The 18,207-nt window shown below is 38.3% G+C and overlaps 1 protein-coding gene across 1 annotated transcript; it reads left to right on the top strand.

Annotated features, from left to right (window-relative positions):
• The first annotated feature begins 6,569 nt into the window (after window positions 1–6,569).
• mat2aa (methionine adenosyltransferase 2Aa) lies at window positions 6,570–18,207 on the top strand. Its single transcript, XM_073829578.1, has 9 exons — window positions 6,570–6,816; window positions 12,656–12,733; window positions 12,830–12,952; window positions 13,061–13,173; window positions 13,260–13,403; window positions 14,249–14,467; window positions 14,676–14,858; window positions 16,143–16,276; window positions 16,456–18,207. Exons 1-9 carry the CDS (start codon window positions 6,726–6,728, stop codon window positions 16,556–16,558), a joined length of 1,188 nt encoding a protein of 395 aa, XP_073685679.1. The 5' UTR covers window positions 6,570–6,725; the 3' UTR covers window positions 16,559–18,207.

Genomic DNA, 18,207 nt, shown 5'->3' with positions numbered 1-18,207 from the left:
AAATGACAATAACTCATTTTTGACCAAAAATGCAGTTACTGCCTTTTTGCTTTGTAGGGCAGTATATATATATATATTTCTAATCATTTTACAGGATTTTAAACCACCAAATTTTCTATTTTTCCTATGTCCCCAGGGCAGTGTCTGCCATCTATATTTTAAATTCATTTAAAAAAATTAAAAAGGTTTTTATCTTGTCCCTTAAAATTTTACTACTGGCCCTTTAAATGAAAGTTGGAAATAGGAAATTGCATCATAGCAAATGACAGACAAAATTTCATTAGAGGGAAAACAGGGAAGGTGAGAGAGCGCCTCTGTTTTGTTAATTGTCTGTTTTTACTTATTTTATCTTTTTAATTTGATGTGGTCAACTTCAGCATGTCCACCTTGTTAAGTGGAATATGTAAAAGTAATTCAAATTCTTATTTGTAAGTAGCATTTTAAAAAAACATTCAATTCCTAATTTGACAGACCTTGGCTGATGGCAGATTTTAGGTCAAAATTTTCACTCTGTTAGTGTCCACCTTGTTAACTCAGAAAACCTAACAGGGTGGACACATTTAGTAAATGGATCATTACATTTAAATACCTAAGATTGATATTTGATGTTTTGATAGATTGATATTAGTGATATTTGATGGTTTAAAATGCTGTAAAATGTTTAAAATTGTTTTGAAAAAAAAAATTAAATACTCTTAAAGTTCAAAAGGTGTTACTCATGTCAAAGACAACTTTAAAATTGATGTTGTTGAAAATTCTAAGGCAATAACATCATGATCTCATGATACTGGGGACACAAAAGGCACCGAATCTCAGGAATGACCCACATCAGAATTTATTCTTCATACCCCTGGCAAATTCTGACTTAAAGTTACATTTATTCAAACAGCAAGTTTTTTTTTTTTGACCGGAAATGACACAGACATCTCCCAGAAGATAATAAGACGATGTACAAGAGGCATCATTGTGGAAAAAAATATTTCTTAGCTTTTATTTACATTTAAACAAAAAGTGGCATGTCCAAAATGATTCATACCCTCTCAATAATCAATAGAAAAGCCTTTATTGGCTATTACAGCAATCAAACACTTCCTATAATTGCTGACCAGCTTTTTGCATGTCTCCACTGGTATTTTTGCCCATTCATCTTTAGCGATGAGCTCCAACTCTTTCTCCAGACTCTTTCTCTTTCTCCCAGATTCATCAGGATGGCCTTGGTGGTGATACTTAGATTCTTTTTTACCTCTCTCACTATCCTCCTGGCCAGCACAGGTGTCACTTTTGGCTTCCGATCACGTCCTCTCAGATTTTTCACAGTGCGGAACATCTTGTATTTTTTAATAATACTTTGCACTGTAGCCACTGGAACTTCAAAACATTTAGATATGGTCTTATAGCCCTTTCCTGACTTGTGAGCAGCCACAATGATCAGCCGCAGGTCCTCAGTGAGCTCCTTTGTTTTAGCCATGACTGTCCACAAACCAACAGCAGAGAGCTTTTGTTTTTCACCTGTTGAGTTGATTAAAACAGCTGTTCCCAATGAATCAGGGTAATTAGGATGCTTTAGAACAGCTTGGACTATTTGGAATGGTATAGAACTTTGGATTTTCCCATAGACTGTGACAGCTTGCAAAGGGTATGAATAATTCTGGACATGCCACTTTTTGTTCAAATGTAAATAAAAGCTGAGAAATATTTTTTTCCACAATGATGCCTCTTGTACATCGTCTTATTATCTTTTGGGAGAAGCCTGTGTCATTTCCGGTCAAAAAACACTTGCTGGTTGATTAAAAGTAACTTTAAGTCAGAATTTGCCAGGGGTATGAAGAATTTCATATATGACTGTATATTATTTGGTTTTACTCCTTGTGATGAATGATTAAGGGAATTTGCCCTTTGTGTTCCTCATACTTACATTCCTGTGGAACAGGAAGACATGCTCAGGTCACTCTTGTGTGCTAAAAAAAATGTAAATATGAATGGGAATATACTTCAGAGATATTTCACTCATAAGACGTTTTAGGGGCACCAATAATAGTGAATTGGAGAAAAACATTTTTCCTCTCACTTTCCATTGTTTTAATTCAATGAAATGTTATAATTTGAAAGATCAAAAAGATAAACAATGCAGATTTATTTTCACAGCCGCCTTTGCTCATATTTACCAAGGGTGCCAATATTAATGGATGGCACTGTATAAAATACAAGCACTTTTACTGACTCCACTCCACTGACTCTGACTGACACTAACACTTTTATTCAGCAAGAATGCATTACATTAACGAAAGCGATAATAAAGACCATTTTAATGTTACGAAAGACATCGGTTTAAAAAAAAGCTGCTCTTTTGAACTTTCAATCTGTCAGAGAATCCTGAAAAATTAGTTTCCACATTTTCAACATTGATAATAAGAAATGTTTCTTGAGCAGAAAATTGGCCTATTAAAATGATTTATGAAGGATCATGATTGAATAGTCAGTGTACAATAGACACCAATGTTTAACAAATATAATTTGCTAGTCAAACCGTAGCCTGTTCACTGACAGCAACTAATGCACAAAAATAAGATGTACATGATTTTATAGGAAAATATATTTTAAAGACTATTCAAAACGCACATGAATTGAAAACAAATTGACAAGATAAAACACTTCAGAATTGACACTTAAAGAAACAGCCCAGATAATTAGGCACACTTTTTAAATGATACATCGCTGATACATCGTTTTATCACTGTTATTAACAGCTGATGTCATAATAAATGGGTCTAGTAGTATATGAGTATGAGGTTTGGCACATACTATAAGACTACCACCCCAGATTTTAAAATAAGTTATTCATTAACACCCATCATGCTTTGCTGATATTCTGTCAAGCCAACAGCCTTCTGAAACAGCAAACCTTTGACAACAGCTGCTGACTGAAGGCAACCAATCACATCAGCTCTGCTCATTTATAGCATTTGTTGTCATTATTTGATCATGTGTGTTGTGTGTGAACACACTGACTGTGGAAAAATGCACACCTTAAGGACATTTAACAAAGCTGGATAAATAAATATAATGACTGCTTGCCCTTTAAATGGAGGAGATGATCAAATGTAATGTCTCAGACTGAAAGTATGAAGATTTTATTAGCACATCTGTGCAAATATAACAAAAAAGGTCCTGCTTTTGCGTATCTCACCCTTTGTGTTCTCTCACCATGTTTTAAACAAACAGATCAAATGTGAATGGGCAGAACTGGGATTTTACCGTCCTCCCTTTTCTCTTTAAATTTAGCCTTTTTAGCCAGAGTTTGTCTATAATCACTAACTTATCAACTTAGATTGTTTTTATTTTTTAATCAATTCAAGTCAAAAGTCAAGTTTTCCTGTGGTGTGATTGTCCTCATCATGAACTGTGAACTACAGAAATGTGTCAAAATGAACAACAAGGGCACAATGCTACCATAAAAATAAAAGAAACCCAATTTTCACCAATGACTCACAAAGTCTTTTCTATACAGGATCATGCTTGTAGGTTTAGATGAGGGAGACTTTTAACAAAGATGATGTTATTGACTTCTCAGTTAGATTTTTCTCTGAACGCTTCTAATAATCCATAGTCTGTTATGAGATCTGAGCTCTTAGTCAGAGTTTGGAATGAGTCTTTGGAAACTCTTTCAGGCCTTGAGGCCATTAGATGCATTGTGCAAGCAGTGTGATCATTTCAGAAGTTCAAAAGCCAGAGCCAGAGTGCAAAAGAGTTTGGTAATATTCTGCGAGGTGTTTGACTCATTCATAATTGACAGCAAACCTTGCGCAACTGAAGTTCATTTTGAAAGCATCCCCCTCAAGCAAAAACCGTCACCTGGCTGCAACGTGAGCATACATAAGAGTTATTTACCCTTACAATCCAAAGCTTTGCCAGGTGCAAATTCACATCATTTCTGTAAATAAATGCCAAGGAATTAAACACGCAGCATGCGTTCAGAGAAATATTTGATAAAGGGACAAAAAACAATCATTGTTTTGTCTGGCAGAACGTCTCATGTTCCTTTAATGCAAAACTTAATATTTAAAAGCAAAATAATTTTTAGACCTCAGTGCCAAGCCTGCACAAAACTGCTTCCTCTGCATTTAAATAAGGTTTTTGTGGTTATCTGTTACATATACAAATAGTTTACATACACCTTGCAGAATCTGCAAAACATTAATTATTTGAACAAATTAAGTGGGATCATGCAAAATGCATGTGGTTTTTTTATTTAGCAGCACTGACCTGAATAAAATATTTAACATAAAGGATGTTTACATATAGTCCACAAGATAAATTTATAGTTAAATTGATCAAAATTACTGCATTCAAAAGTTTACATACACTTGATTCTTAATACTGTGTTGTTACCTGAATGATCCAGAGCTGTGTTTTTTTCTTTAGTGATAGTTGTTCATGAGTCCCTTGTTTGTCTTGAACAGTTAAACTGCCTTCTGTTGTTCTGAAAAATCCTCAGGTCCCACAAATTCTTAGATTTTTCAGCATTTCTGTGTATTTGAACCCTTTCCAACAATGACTGTCTGATTTTGAGATCCATCTTTTCACACTGAGGACAACTGAAGAACTCATATGCAACTATTACAGTAGGTTCAAACACTCACTGATGCTTCAGAAGGAAACACAATGCATTAAGAGCCGAGGGAGGTGAAAACTTTTTGAATTTAAAGATCAGGATAAATTTAGCTTATTTTGGAAACATGTAAGTATTTTCTGTAGCTTCTGAAGGGCAGTACTAAATGAAACAAATATGATATTTAGACAAAATAAGAAATGTGTACACATCTTTCGTTTGTTCAAAAGTTTTCACCCCTGCCTCTAAATGCATAGTTTTTCCTTCTGAAGCATCAGTGAGTGTTTGAACCTTCTGTAATAGTTGCATATGAGTCCCTCAGTTGTCCTCAGTGTGAAAAAATTAATCGATATGTAAACATCGTTCATGTGAAATATTTTATCTAGGTCAGTGCTAAATTAAAAATAACATGCATTTTGTATGATCCCTCTTATTTTGGTCAAATAATTAACATTTAGCAGATTCAGCAAGGTGTGTGTAAACTTTTGACCTCAACTGTATTACTTATATATAATCCTAATTTACAGTGAAACAGTAATAAAAAGCAAACATTTGCAAACAAATTGCATAAAACAAAAGTTTTTTTTAGGGCTTGATAAAGTACCCACAGATTATAAGAGAGGCCAGTGTCTTCATGCTTGATTTAAATGCCAGAGCTTGTTTTGTTCGCAAACATTTGCAAATGAATGCTCACTATCAAGGAACATTTTCACTCTTTGCATCATAACGTACCAATTTACAACACAAAAGGCAATAACAACACAGTGTTGTATAAGCACTACTTCCTGATTTCAAATACCACAGACCTAATGGCCTTGCATCTAATTCTTAAAATATAAGAATAAGAATATTATTTAGAATTAAAATAAATTGGAAGGACAAAAAAAAGAGACCACGCATTTTAACAATCACATATGCACAACTCTAGAATATGAGAAAAATGCTAAGAACAGCATTTTCACAAGTGGTCTCAAACTTTTGGACCCCAGTGCATATCTGAGGTTAGATATGAGTCGACAAACTCAACAACCTCCGAGTTTCCCTGTAAAGCCCACGTCCCCTGCACCTCCTGGCACTCTAAGAAATTACTGCCTACAGATTAGAAAGGATAAACAAGGCCCCTGCCTTAAAGTGTGTGACAGTGCAACTGAAGCATTGAGCGAATGTGATAGATCATAATCATGCTGACTGCTTATGCACAAAATATACAGACACACACATACATTCTTACATACATATTCCACATACTACCTAGCAACTTCATAATCTCTTGAAAGAGATTCAAATACACACCTTACGTAACAGTAATTAGCAAAGTGGTGAGACAGGCTCAGCAGCTCGGCCCACCAGCTTTAATTTACTAACATTTAATACGTTGGAATACAATTAATGCTTTGCTCAATTGAGTCCAAAGTGCACCTCCAAGACTGACAGACATTCCTGATGTAGGTTATACATTGTCAGGACAAAGTGCATTTTACATAAATTCTCCAATGCAAAACTGCATTGCATAATCAGCTTACATCACAAGTTTATACATTTGGAAAAAGAAAAACACATTGACATGATGCACAATAATATTGTTGTGCAGTAAACATTAAACAAGGATTTAAAAATTAATATAGGAGCAGTTAGGACGAAAACTTATGAAGATATAAAACATATTTATACTTGTAACCTGTAAAAAGTATTTGTATACAAATTCAGATTCAAAAGTGTGACAGCTAGCTCTTTCCCGTATATGTATGGTTTTAAATTGCGTTTTATATGTCAAATTGTCTTATTTCTACACATGGAAATGTAAAATGTTGTATACAAAGCAGGGCCTTCTTTGTCTGCTCTCCGCTTCATTTTGTAACGCCGTTTCTGATTGGCTAACGCGAAGACGGACGGGGGCGCGCCCGAGTGACGTTCGAGTTTGGAGTGAAGTGGGAGGGATATAAACTTGAAGACCGGCTCGCGTGATCATTTGAGGTCAAGTCTACACAGCGCGTCCGCGACAGAGCATCACCAGAAACATCCCTTTAAGACCGACGTTTCAAAAGCAGAGTCAATCTACGACCAGCGACACAGAGAAACGCACAGATTTAGACAAGCGCGCAACAGTGAATCCAACATGAACGGACAGATGAACGGTTTCCACAACTCCCTGATTGATGAAGACTGCTTTTTGTTCACGTCGGAGTCTGTCGGTGAAGGACACCCTGGTATGTATCACAACACGTTTATAATACAAATAAGATTGTAGTGTCACAAGGTCGCGCAGAAGGTAAACACAATCGGACACGAGATCCACACAGCTAACACGTGCTAACAGCTGCTGATAAATGTTTTATAATTATGTATATCTAAATATAATGCTATTATGATTTTATTATACTCGCATTATATCAAGGACATCCAAAATGCGTTATTTTTTAACGTTCGCTGACTTTGCTAAAGTGGGATGTATTTGTCTCGGCCACGCGCGGCGGAGTCACCGGATTTGAGGCCCAAAGCTAATCTCGCGAATGTAGGCCATAGATGCTTTTAGAGCGTATTCGTTATTTGATTTTCTCTTTTATATAACATAGTTATCACAGATAATTAATATTCACTGTATTTTGGCTTCTAATAATCGTTTCCGTTTCTATCTGAAGTCTGTGTGCGCGCGCATGATGGCCATGTTATCGGCGGGCTCGCGGAACATGTGTTCATGTGCAATGCGGACTCGCTCCGCGTGTTGTTGTTCTGCCGGTTTGCCCGGTTAAGTATTTTAGACGTCTGGACGGGACTCTAACCCACTCCAGTCCAAGAAGTAAAAATCATCGTTCCCCGTATTGATTTTCTTCATAATCCTTATTCCGTGGCCTATTAGATCAGCGAATGTTCCTGCGCGTCTCCGCGTTTCTTTAAAATTGTCGCTAAATGTTTAATATCTCTGTAGTATTATATTCTCTGTTTGTTGGACTTGTTTTTGGGTCGTCCTTGTGCTTTGACACCCCTACACGTGGTGTAAACTTTCATTCTCGCTCAAGCGGCTGCGACTATTGCGTCAGCGCACCTCTCAGGCCCGAAATATACAGTAACGTTACATGAAAGCAAACGCCTCTATCGCCTTCCAAAAGTTTAGGGGCGTTTTTTTAGTACAGTATACACATTTATTTGATGTTTGTGGTGTGTATATACATATGCGTCTGGTATGCGTCTTTGACCACTGCGACGCGTCGCCCGCGCCATATTCTCACTGCAGTACGTTGCGTTAAATGAGTAACGTTACGCAGTATTCCTAAAACCGTGTGCGAACATTATTCACATGACCTACTGGAACTCAGATGCATTGCAATTCCGTCGTTTCAATTATACGACGTGAGTTGTCAGATTGGGAGAAATTAAGAAAAAGAACTGTGACATGGGTAGTTAGTTCTATAGGTACCAGGAATAAAATTTGGGTTAAATTGTAGTTGTTTAAAACCATTTGTCAATAGCTTGTCAATAGTCATTACATCACAGGTCAAAGAACACGCTGGTCATTGCACGCATGGCGTGATGTGGTGTTTCCAGGAATATGTTTGGTACACACACCTCCATGCATCGCCTACAGATAAGAAGTTAGTCCTTTATCTGATTCAGTATGCACTCCAAGAATGTGATTTGAGATGTCAAGCACAGTTTCTTTTTCACATCATGTCAAGTTGCACACCAAAATGCAGTGCATTAGTGCCCCCTTTTTTTCAGCAGTCTTGGTTCCACTAGATTTAGTTTTAAAAGTCTTGGTTTAAGAGTTATAAGCCATAAAACTGACCAGAAAATAGCTGAATCACATTCACAACATGACAAACTTTGATTTGAAGCCAAGTATTTGGAAGACAAAAAAAAAACAAAGGTGCAAGGGTAACTGCAGTCCTTTGAGGTACTGCGGGAGATATAATGGGAACTAAAATAAAATGCATTATATATGTACATGTATATTACGTTTATTGCTACACACATCAAGTATTTAAGTAATTCATTCACAGTTCTTTATGGGAATGGGTGGGTGCTAAAGTGCTCTTTTGGCACTGGGTTCTCTGAGGCCGATGTTTCTGTGCAGAGTCTTTTTTTTGTTTGTTTTCTATAAAGAAAACAGCTGAGATAACATGGGCTTAAGACCTTAAAAAAAGGCTAACAGCCTTGTAGCTCACAGTATGTCCATTTGTGATTTTCTATTAAAATTTTCATATGGGGAAAATGTATATAATTTTTGATTTCAGTACCAACTGTTACAATAAATTACAAGATAAGTCAGGGCTGGCAAGTGTTTGAGGTTGTAAAAATTACTCTCATCCTTGTAGAAGTCATAAAGTGCTTCTCTTGTCTTATTTGTGCATCCTTGTTTCCTTTCTTTGCATCTTATCTCCACCCCTGTTAGGATATAAGGAAAGGAAATGAGGGCAAAGGATGAACATTGGAAGATTAGGCTTGTTTGAGATGTATCAGCAATGCGCAGAATTATTGGCGTATGACATCAAAGTACCACGAGAGCGATTGGAGAGCAGACGACTCTTTATGCTTTAGAATTGCTCTCATGGTACTTTGATGTCATACTCTGATCATTCTGCGCAGCGCCGATGCATCTCGAACGAGCCTAATCTTGACTATTCAAGCGTCACTTCAGCTGCACTAAAGGGATCTGCCCCTATGATGTTAAAGTGTATGTAAGGCATTCATAATATTAATAAAGCAAGATACCCTGTTGAAATAATTTGACATGTATATTTTTCAACTGCAGATAAAATATAAATGTATATACAATGTAATTTTTTTTTTTTTTTTTTTTTTTTTCTTTTCCCCAGCTACAGTGTAGCTGTATATGGTCTGATCTCCTAACTACATAAGGAGCAGTGGCCATTTTGAGTGAACCTCAACCCCGTCACATGTGTTTCTTGTCACAGGGTTATAAGCTTGTGACAGGGTTGTAAAATGGTCATGTTTCAGCAAATATATACTTAACAAAATCATGGCAACTCATATTTGTTATAAATACATTTTTTGATGTAATATGTCTAATTAAACTTTGACAAGCATCCTACTTCAGAAGTTGCACCCACATTTGCAGCAGAAAGACCGTGTTTGGCATGCAGATAGGTTGACCCAGAAATAAGGGAACAATATGAGAGGGAGGCAAAACCAAAAATTTAAATTGAAGGCAATGTGTCCCTTCAAGTGTGTTACAGACTTCAATCCCGTCACACCTTGTCACATTAATATTTTTGGAAAAATATAGCGAAGACTATTAAGAATGAAAGCATTTCTTGCTGATCTGACATGTTAATGACTAAAACAATAAAATTGTGGTTTTAGTTAAACTTCTAAATTAAAAATATTTTATACAAAAATAAACAGACCATAAACAATTTGTATTATTCGCTTCAGTCCTGTAAAAATGTAAAAAAAATTGATAAATGTTAGATTTGTTTTCATTAAATTGTTATCAGGGACACACAAGCAGTTGGTAGATGTTTGTTTTATACCAAATTCTGTGTAAAATCCTTAAACCAAATCCATTTAGTCTGTTATGGGGTTGAAAAAAAAAAAAAAAAGGGTCTCAATCTTGGAAAAAAAATGAAAATAATAAAAGGTTGTTAATGTTATTTTTTGAGGGGTTTGACATGTGGCTAATTATTTGGGGTATTTAGAAAATGAATCGTATGTTTAAAAAAAAAAAAAAAAAAAAGTACATTTCAAATCCCAGGAATTACCCAAATGCACCCAATGGAAACGAATAAATTTAGCAAAAACTCAACGCAAAAGTTTTTACGTTCACTTGAGGTTCTTTTTCAGGCAGTTTGAAAGTTTTGTTTTTGTTTTTAAATGTACAAGTCACATGATCATTCTTTAATGTACCATCCACCTTTTTCTTTAATGGAAGTAAGGCTTCCGGTTCGTTGGCCGCTATAGCAAAATAACGAGTATAACTACATGCATTAAATGGTAAAACTGTTTGCACTACAAACCGGTGTGTTCATAATTACGATTATACATTAAAATAACATGTTAACACAACAGTGTGCAATATCAAGCAGCAAAACAAGCGGTTTTATACAGCTAAAAATAGCTGGAAGCGTATAAGACCAAAAACCAGACACAAAATCTGCAAATGGCCACACCCACTCTTACAGGAAGGTAACCTCCAAGAAACGCCTCATACGTGGCTGCTTTCAAGTACATTTATAAAATATCGCAGATGTTTTGCACAAATCTGTAATGAAAACACAGCTCTTGGGGTGACGGTGAAAGGAGAATCCTGTCAGACAAGTTCAGTTACGCCAAGTATTTGGGTAACTGAGGGATTGTACTTTCATTGCATTGCATTGCAACGGCGCGCTTTTGTTCAATGAGATCACATGTTTGCATTGAGTTAGCCAAGCATTTGTGTACTCGCGTAAAGTTTGTTTGTGGACAGGTACGCCATATCAGGAATGACACATTGTACATGTGGTGCGACCTTTCCCCTCTCGCTCCACTGCCCTGACTACTGCGTCAGTGTGCTTTCTAATGAGCTCAGCGCGGGTCTAAGTTCAGTGCTGATGGTGTGGGGGAGGGTTCGCAGCCCCGCTGCAGCTGATTAGCTTGGCTTACCTCTGCCCTAAATATAGATCGTTACTCCAGGGGCTGCAGTGGAGTGGCGGCATGGGCATTCATGCTTTAGATAGAGAGGCCGTGCTGCAGTGAGATAACGTACTTCACCTGTTGTATGGAAATATTTTATGGAGGGGATATGATATGTGGCGCTAGCAATGTTCATGTCTGTTATTGTTGAATAATCTCTTGGCTCACATGAGGCTTGCCAGCCAATCATGTAGTAGCACTGTTGTCACTGAAATGCTTTCAGTTTTGCAAAAAGCCATTTGCATTTGGAGTTACGAAGTGTTATAGTTAACTAAAACCATAAGCTTTTTCATTACTTCACGGTTACTATGGGGTTTTGAAAAGTATGGGATTTGATTTAAGTAGTTTCCAGACTTTTGCCCCCATTTAGTTTTTTATAACAGGAAATTAATTTTATTAATACCTTTTTTTTTTTTTTTTGTACAAGAAGTGACGTTTCATGGCAGCTGTTTAGTGATGGTCAAATACGACTAAATGGATTCAAGGAGCACATTTTCTTTATGCAAAAAGCAGGTTATAAGCATCTTGGGTTTCTTCTCACTATATTCTTAGCCCCTTATTAAATAGCCTTAAGGACCTTTGCAAAAATACAAAATATACAGACTTTTGTGTCCACACGAGAAACCATTAAACTTAGCATATGGGACAATTCACACTGATCCACCCATTGTGCCATCAGCCCATTTCACGGAGTGGTTTCTTGGGCACTCGCTGACTATGCGTTAGTCTTAAAGGCTGTATCAGCGATGTTCCAACTAATCACCGTCAGGGGGTTGGTGTTGTGGATTTTCGTACTGGTGCACGAAACGTGAGGGAGGCAGCGCGAAAGTCCACAACACCAACCCCCTGACGGTGATTGGTTGGAACACTGTTTGTTTTTCTGTGGAATGGTTGGTAGCACCGATTGTGTGGTGTGTGTGTGTGTGTGTGGTGTGTTTTTTTTTTTTTTTTTTTTGGGGGGGGGCATGTCTCGGAACCTAGGCTGACCAGAGAGACGCGTTACAGCCTTTAAGGCCTTGAAAAAATGGCATACTGCCCTATTGAAAGCCAAATTTTATGCCATCAGCCCATTTCATGTTATGGTTTCTCCGCTGCCACAGAGGGTGTGTTAAATTAAACATTGGACAACAATATTAGAGATACTACCATAAGAAAAGCAGAATTTGGAGCAAGTAGATCCATGTTCTCGATTCATAGTAAGATGGCAGTGATGCCATAAAACAGAAAATTATAGGGAAATTAGGTTATATGAAACTAGAAATTGTAATGCAAGCATGCAAAAAAATTCCCATGTGAATAGTTAAAATTTACTTATGCCTCTGGAGGCGGTTGTGTTTACTTAAAGTCCCTTTTAACCTCAATTCTAGCCTCTAACTTGCTGTTTTAATGATTGCACCTCTCGTTCCTCTGTTCCAGATAAGATTTGTGACCAGATCAGTGACGCTGTGTTGGACGCCCACCTCAAACAGGATCCTGATGCCAAAGTAGCATGTGGTGAGTATCAAATTATGCTTTCCTGCACGCTTTTCTCTATGCTTGCAACTTGAATCTCTCGCATGTGTTCTAACCCCTGTCAATCTGTCCTGGCAGAGACCGTTGCCAAGACTGGAATGATCCTGCTGGCCGGTGAGATCACCTCTCGTGCTGCCGTGGACTATCAGAAGGTTGTCAGGGACACCATCAAGCACATCGGATACGATGACTCTTCCAAAGGTAAAACGGCACTAAATGTCAGGGGAAAGAGTGTGCAGCATTTCGTATTAAATGTCAGTTTGATTTAGTGTAGAATTTAGTTTAATCAGCCTTTTATTGTCCTTTTAGGGTTCGACTACAAGACCTGCAATGTGCTTGTGGCTCTTGAGCAGCAGTCACCTGATATTGCTCAAGGGGTTCACCTTGACCGCTGTGAGGAGGATGTCGGAGCTGGAGACCAGGTAAGAGTTGGATAACAATTTTGTTTGTTCATATGCCAAGGAGAAATGAGATTTTTACTGAACTGATGGAGTACTTTGCATCCTAGGGCTTGATGTTTGGTTATGCCACTGATGAGACTGAGGAGTGTATGCCTCTGACTATTGTTCTGGCACACAAACTGAATGCTAAAATGGCCGAACTACGTCGCAATGGCACCCTGTCTTGGCTGCGACCTGATTCCAAGACCCAGGTGAGATGAGACCCAAAAGTGTTGTTAGAAATCAATAGAAAAATGCACTCTACTCAATAGTTTTATTCAGCAAGCATGCATTAAAATGGTAAAGTGAGAGTGAAGACCGTTACAAAATACTTCCATTTTAATAGGCTGTTTACTTTCTAACTCTTTAAAAATGATTCACAATTTCCACAAGAAGATTAATAATTGATAAAAGTTTCTTGAGCAGCAAATTTGAATGATTATCTAAGAATCATGTGACCCTGAGGACTGGAGTAATGATGCTGAATATTCAGCTTTGCATCACAGGATTGCATAAAATCTTAAAATCAATTGGAAAAAAATAAAGACAAATGCCAACAATCATTACAACAGCTCCATTAATACATTTATTATAACATTCTCCTTTCCTCAGCAAGGCTGCATTTATTTGTACATTAAAACGCATGCCTGTTTCAAGAAGGTTGTCTTAAAATTAATAAGTAAAATAATATTCGTTGGCCATTTTTAAGTTAAATTGTGCTTTGTTGTTAGGCTATAATGTCTACTAGAATGTTAAATATTTTAAAATTCTTTGAAAAGCAAGACAAAGCTGTAAAAACAAATATTTGCCATTTAATTTGTGCAATGGTGAAAAAAAAAAATTGGGAACAGTGTTCAGTAATTGGCCTTTGGCCCAGTGTTTAAATTTTTATTTTTTATTTTTTTTCGGCTTCGGTCAAGAATTTTTAAAATGCCAGAGTAGAGTGGTGTAAACAACACCACTTTCAGAAACCTTTAAATCTGTTATTCCAAACCTTTGAACTGTTGTATTGCTAATGTAGGACTGAGATTGTAACCATTGTTACTTCCTTCTCTAGGTGACCGTCCAGTACAGGCAGGACCGTGGGGCCATGATTCCTGTGCGTGTCCACACCATTGTAGTGTCTGTTCAGCATGATGAAGTAGTGTGTCTGGATGAGATGCGTGATGCTCTGAAGGAGAAGGTGGTGAAAGCTGTTGTGCCCAGTGTCTACCTGGATGATGACACCATCTATCACCTGCAGCCCAGTGGACGCTTTGTCATCGGAGGCCCACAGGTTTAAACTACAACAATACCAGTGGAAAAGCGGGGAATAAATAGATTCTTAGTCCTTTAAATTGTATGTATAGTGAATAAAGGCAAAGAAATGGGTGTGGGAACTAAAGTGTGTGCATTATAGGTTTGTCTGTTGTGTTTTGACTTATTTCCCCAGATGTGGTGGTAGTTCAAACAGTAAGTTTCTTAATTGCTCATTGTTTTTACAGGGAGATGCTGGTTTGACTGGCCGTAAGATTATCGTGGACACTTACGGAGGCTGGGGCGCACATGGAGGCGGTGCTTTCTCTGGAAAGGATTACACTAAAGTTGACCGTTCAGCTGCCTATGCGGCCCGCTGGGTGGCCAAGTCTCTGGTGAAGGCTGATCTGTGCAAGCGTGTTCTGGTCCAGGTAAATATTTAGCAGTCTTTTGCCATGTATTAGTGGTGAATAGGGCTGTCACTAATGAGTATTTTGGTATTTAAGTAATCGGTTGATTATTCTGACGATTAATCAAGTATTCGGATAATTGTTTTTTTTTTGTTTGTTTGTTTTTTTTTTTTTGGTGGTAATTAAATTGGACTCAAGCCTTTAAATAACTTTAAAATTAGTCAAAATTAGCATGTTAACGCAGGCAATTTAATTGTCAGTAACATATTTAATGCAATTAACACAAGGGTTGGACTAGGTTTGGTCACCTCGTTCGCAACTGTTAAAGTGCATTTATTTAGACTTGAAACGTCTTTACGAGCACATCAAACCAGAGGCTTTTCAGACGCTTACTCCAGCTTCACTTCAGTGGCAGTGCGAGTCAACTTTAATAAATTAGGCTATATTTTCTTGCTGAAGGGCACAGGTAGCTATATGACATTTAAAAAAATCAGAGACATCAGTTGGTATCAGTGATACTTGCCTTCAGTCATAAAGATGGCATTAAACAAATTTTAAAACTCTACTTTCTTTGTATCTACATTAATTTGAAGATTTGAATTTGAAATTATTGCAGTGTAAAAGTATAATTAAAAACTGTTAAGTGGGATTAATTGATTAATTTCTGGAAAAATGTGTTTTTTAGATTGCCAGCACTACTTAAAATACATGTATAATAGCAATGATGCAATAATTAGTTCAAATAAAGTATCAAAAGCAAGTAATATGGTTTTATTGAACAACCGTTAATACATAATGTATTATCAACAATAGACGATAGCAAATGACTGTAGAGGGCGCCAACAGCCTGACGATTGTTTTTACACTTTACTGCGTGATTTAATCCCATTTAATTGACTAAACAACATTTAATTCAAATGTCCACGTACTCTGTAATATTTCGCCATTTATTTAGGACAAAAATATTACAGCGACTTTTTTTTTTTTTTAATATGTGGACATCAAGATCTGTAAACATTTACTGAAAGTAAGGGTTTGAGCTTTTATTTTGAAAATCGCGATGAACCGTTAGCATTTTGAGAAAGATGATCGATGTATTCTATGTTTGCATAGGTTAATTTATCTTACAAATCTGATTAAATCACAATACCATTATGCTTTATGATTTTTAAATGGGTTTAATACTTTCAGTATTTTGCCAGAATTTTTTTAATTAAATTTTTTTATAATCGAGTGCTCGAATTGATAAATCGTGACAGCCCTAGTGGTGAAAGTCCAGTCTTATCAATTTACCCATTTCCTCAGGTGTCTTACGCCATTGGAGTGGCCCACCCCTTGTCCATCTCCATCTTCCACTATGGAACCTCCCAGAGGAGCGAGAAGGAGCTGCTGGAGATCGTGAAGAAGAACTTTGACCTCCGCCCGGGCGTCATCGTCAGGTAAAGTGTGCTCCACAGAGGCGGCCCAACCGCCGTCTCTCGGTTTGCTGGTTTCCCAATCATCTTTGACATATGTTCCGGCGTTTTCCTGAGTTTGGCACTGTTAAATTAGAGTGGCTCATTGAACGTCCTTCTTTGTGCGTGGCAATTGTCTTACTCTGTCTCCTGTGCAATTCCAGAGAGCTGGACCTGAAGAAGCCCATCTACCAGCGCACCGCCGCCTATGGCCACTTTGGCCGCGAGTCCTTCCCCTGGGAAGTTCCCAAAAAGCTTAAATACTAAATCTGTAACCCCCCCTCCTTTCCTCGGGCGGTAGGTGTACATTACAGAGAAACCTACTCAACCCGTTGGAGGGGGGAGATGTACCAAAACCCCTCACTCCTCCTAACCTCACACCCGCACCCAAAGGTAATTCCCCTTCAATGGCGTCCCCGTCCCCCCCCAGTAGAAGTCTACCTTCAACCCTGTTCTTTGCTGTATTGTTTTCGAAATATCTGTGGATGGTTGCTGTTTGTTTTTTTTGTTCTGTTTGACTTTATGCGCCCTCTTCTCCACCCGTCTCTCTACGGCCCTTCCTTCCTTACCTACTTGCTTGAAAGATCAAGTGACGGCACAAATGGGGGTCAAAGGTTGTTCTGTGATGCTATGCATTGCTGGCTGAAGCACTAACCCCTCGACTTTTTTTTGTTTTTACCAACTAAGAACCAATGCTTGCCATTTTCCAGGTCCACCACTTTACGCGCACCATCGCGAATGGGATCAAAACCTCTCGTGAAAACCCGTCTTCAGTTGGCTTCGACAAGAATGTGTTTAAGTTACATAGCGCAGGGATCGGATTGAGAAATTTTAAGAGACTTTTTACACAAATGCGTACTGTTGAGACGGTTCGGCGCCGGTCCCCGCAGGCCGTGTTGTTTTTATTTCTGACGTGTTACAGAGAAGTCAGAAGCTGCTACCAACTCTTGTGGTTGTGCAGGACCGGCGTCGCAACCGTTCCCCTTCGGTCTCAATGATGATTTCCAGATTAAACCTCCTGGTAGCTGTTATGTGATGTTCTACTAGTCCACGGCGGAGGCAAAGCACTCCCTCTCTGCGCGCGGCGACAGCGGGCGTAGCTACAGAGAAGCCCTGCTCCCTCGTCTGCGCAGAGGGGCTGCCTCCGCCTCTTGAATCGCTCCATACTTGAAAACTCAACCTAATATTTGCTGGGTGATCCTCTTGAGCCTCGGCGTCGGTACAGAAAAGCCTGGGGTCTCAAGGTGTGACTGCCTTTATTACTTTTTGTACATGAAAGGAATCGTTTTTAAAGACAATGAATGCTTGTTTTCATTTGCTTGAACACCGTAGTCGTGGTGTATGTCCCGTGTGCCGGCTCTGTGGTCTTCCCTTGGTGTCCTACAGAAAGCTTTGGGCTCTTGCCACAGGCTGGTGCTGGTAGCTGTGACCATTGTTACTTTATTATTATTTTTTGAAGACAGGTAGATGAGACTGTCCATACGCACTCACACACACGTTTTACGTTCAGGACTCCCGGTGCTCCCGCAGACAGAAGCGAGTCTGGCCGGTGTTGTACAGAGAAACCGGCTTCGTTTACATGCTCTCTCTGTTGGGCGCGTTCGGGTCGCGGACTTTTTTATAATGCTCATCTTCTGTTTTTATTTCGTACGCTACATTTTGTTTTAATTCCAGAGATTGGTGCATCAGACTGGTTACTGAAAGAGCAGAAGTGCCTTTTTCTATTGTTTCTTTTCCTTTGTCACTCCTCTCCCTCTTCTTGCCTTCCACCTCTATTCACCCGCTCTCCTTACCCCTGAGTGTTCTCTCGTGATGCGTGTGAATCTGCAGCGAACTCCTGAATTCCCTTCCTTTCAATGCTCCGTGATGGTTCTGTCCCTTATATCCGTGAAATGAATAAAAATTATGACCCTTAA

The sequence above is a fragment of the Garra rufa genome, chromosome 23 (assembly GCF_049309525.1).
Source record: "Garra rufa chromosome 23, GarRuf1.0, whole genome shotgun sequence".
Classification (NCBI taxonomy): Eukaryota; Metazoa; Chordata; class Actinopteri; order Cypriniformes; family Cyprinidae; genus Garra; species Garra rufa.
Note: the sequence above shows the minus strand (reverse complement) of the source record. Positions and strands in the feature narration are given on the sequence as shown.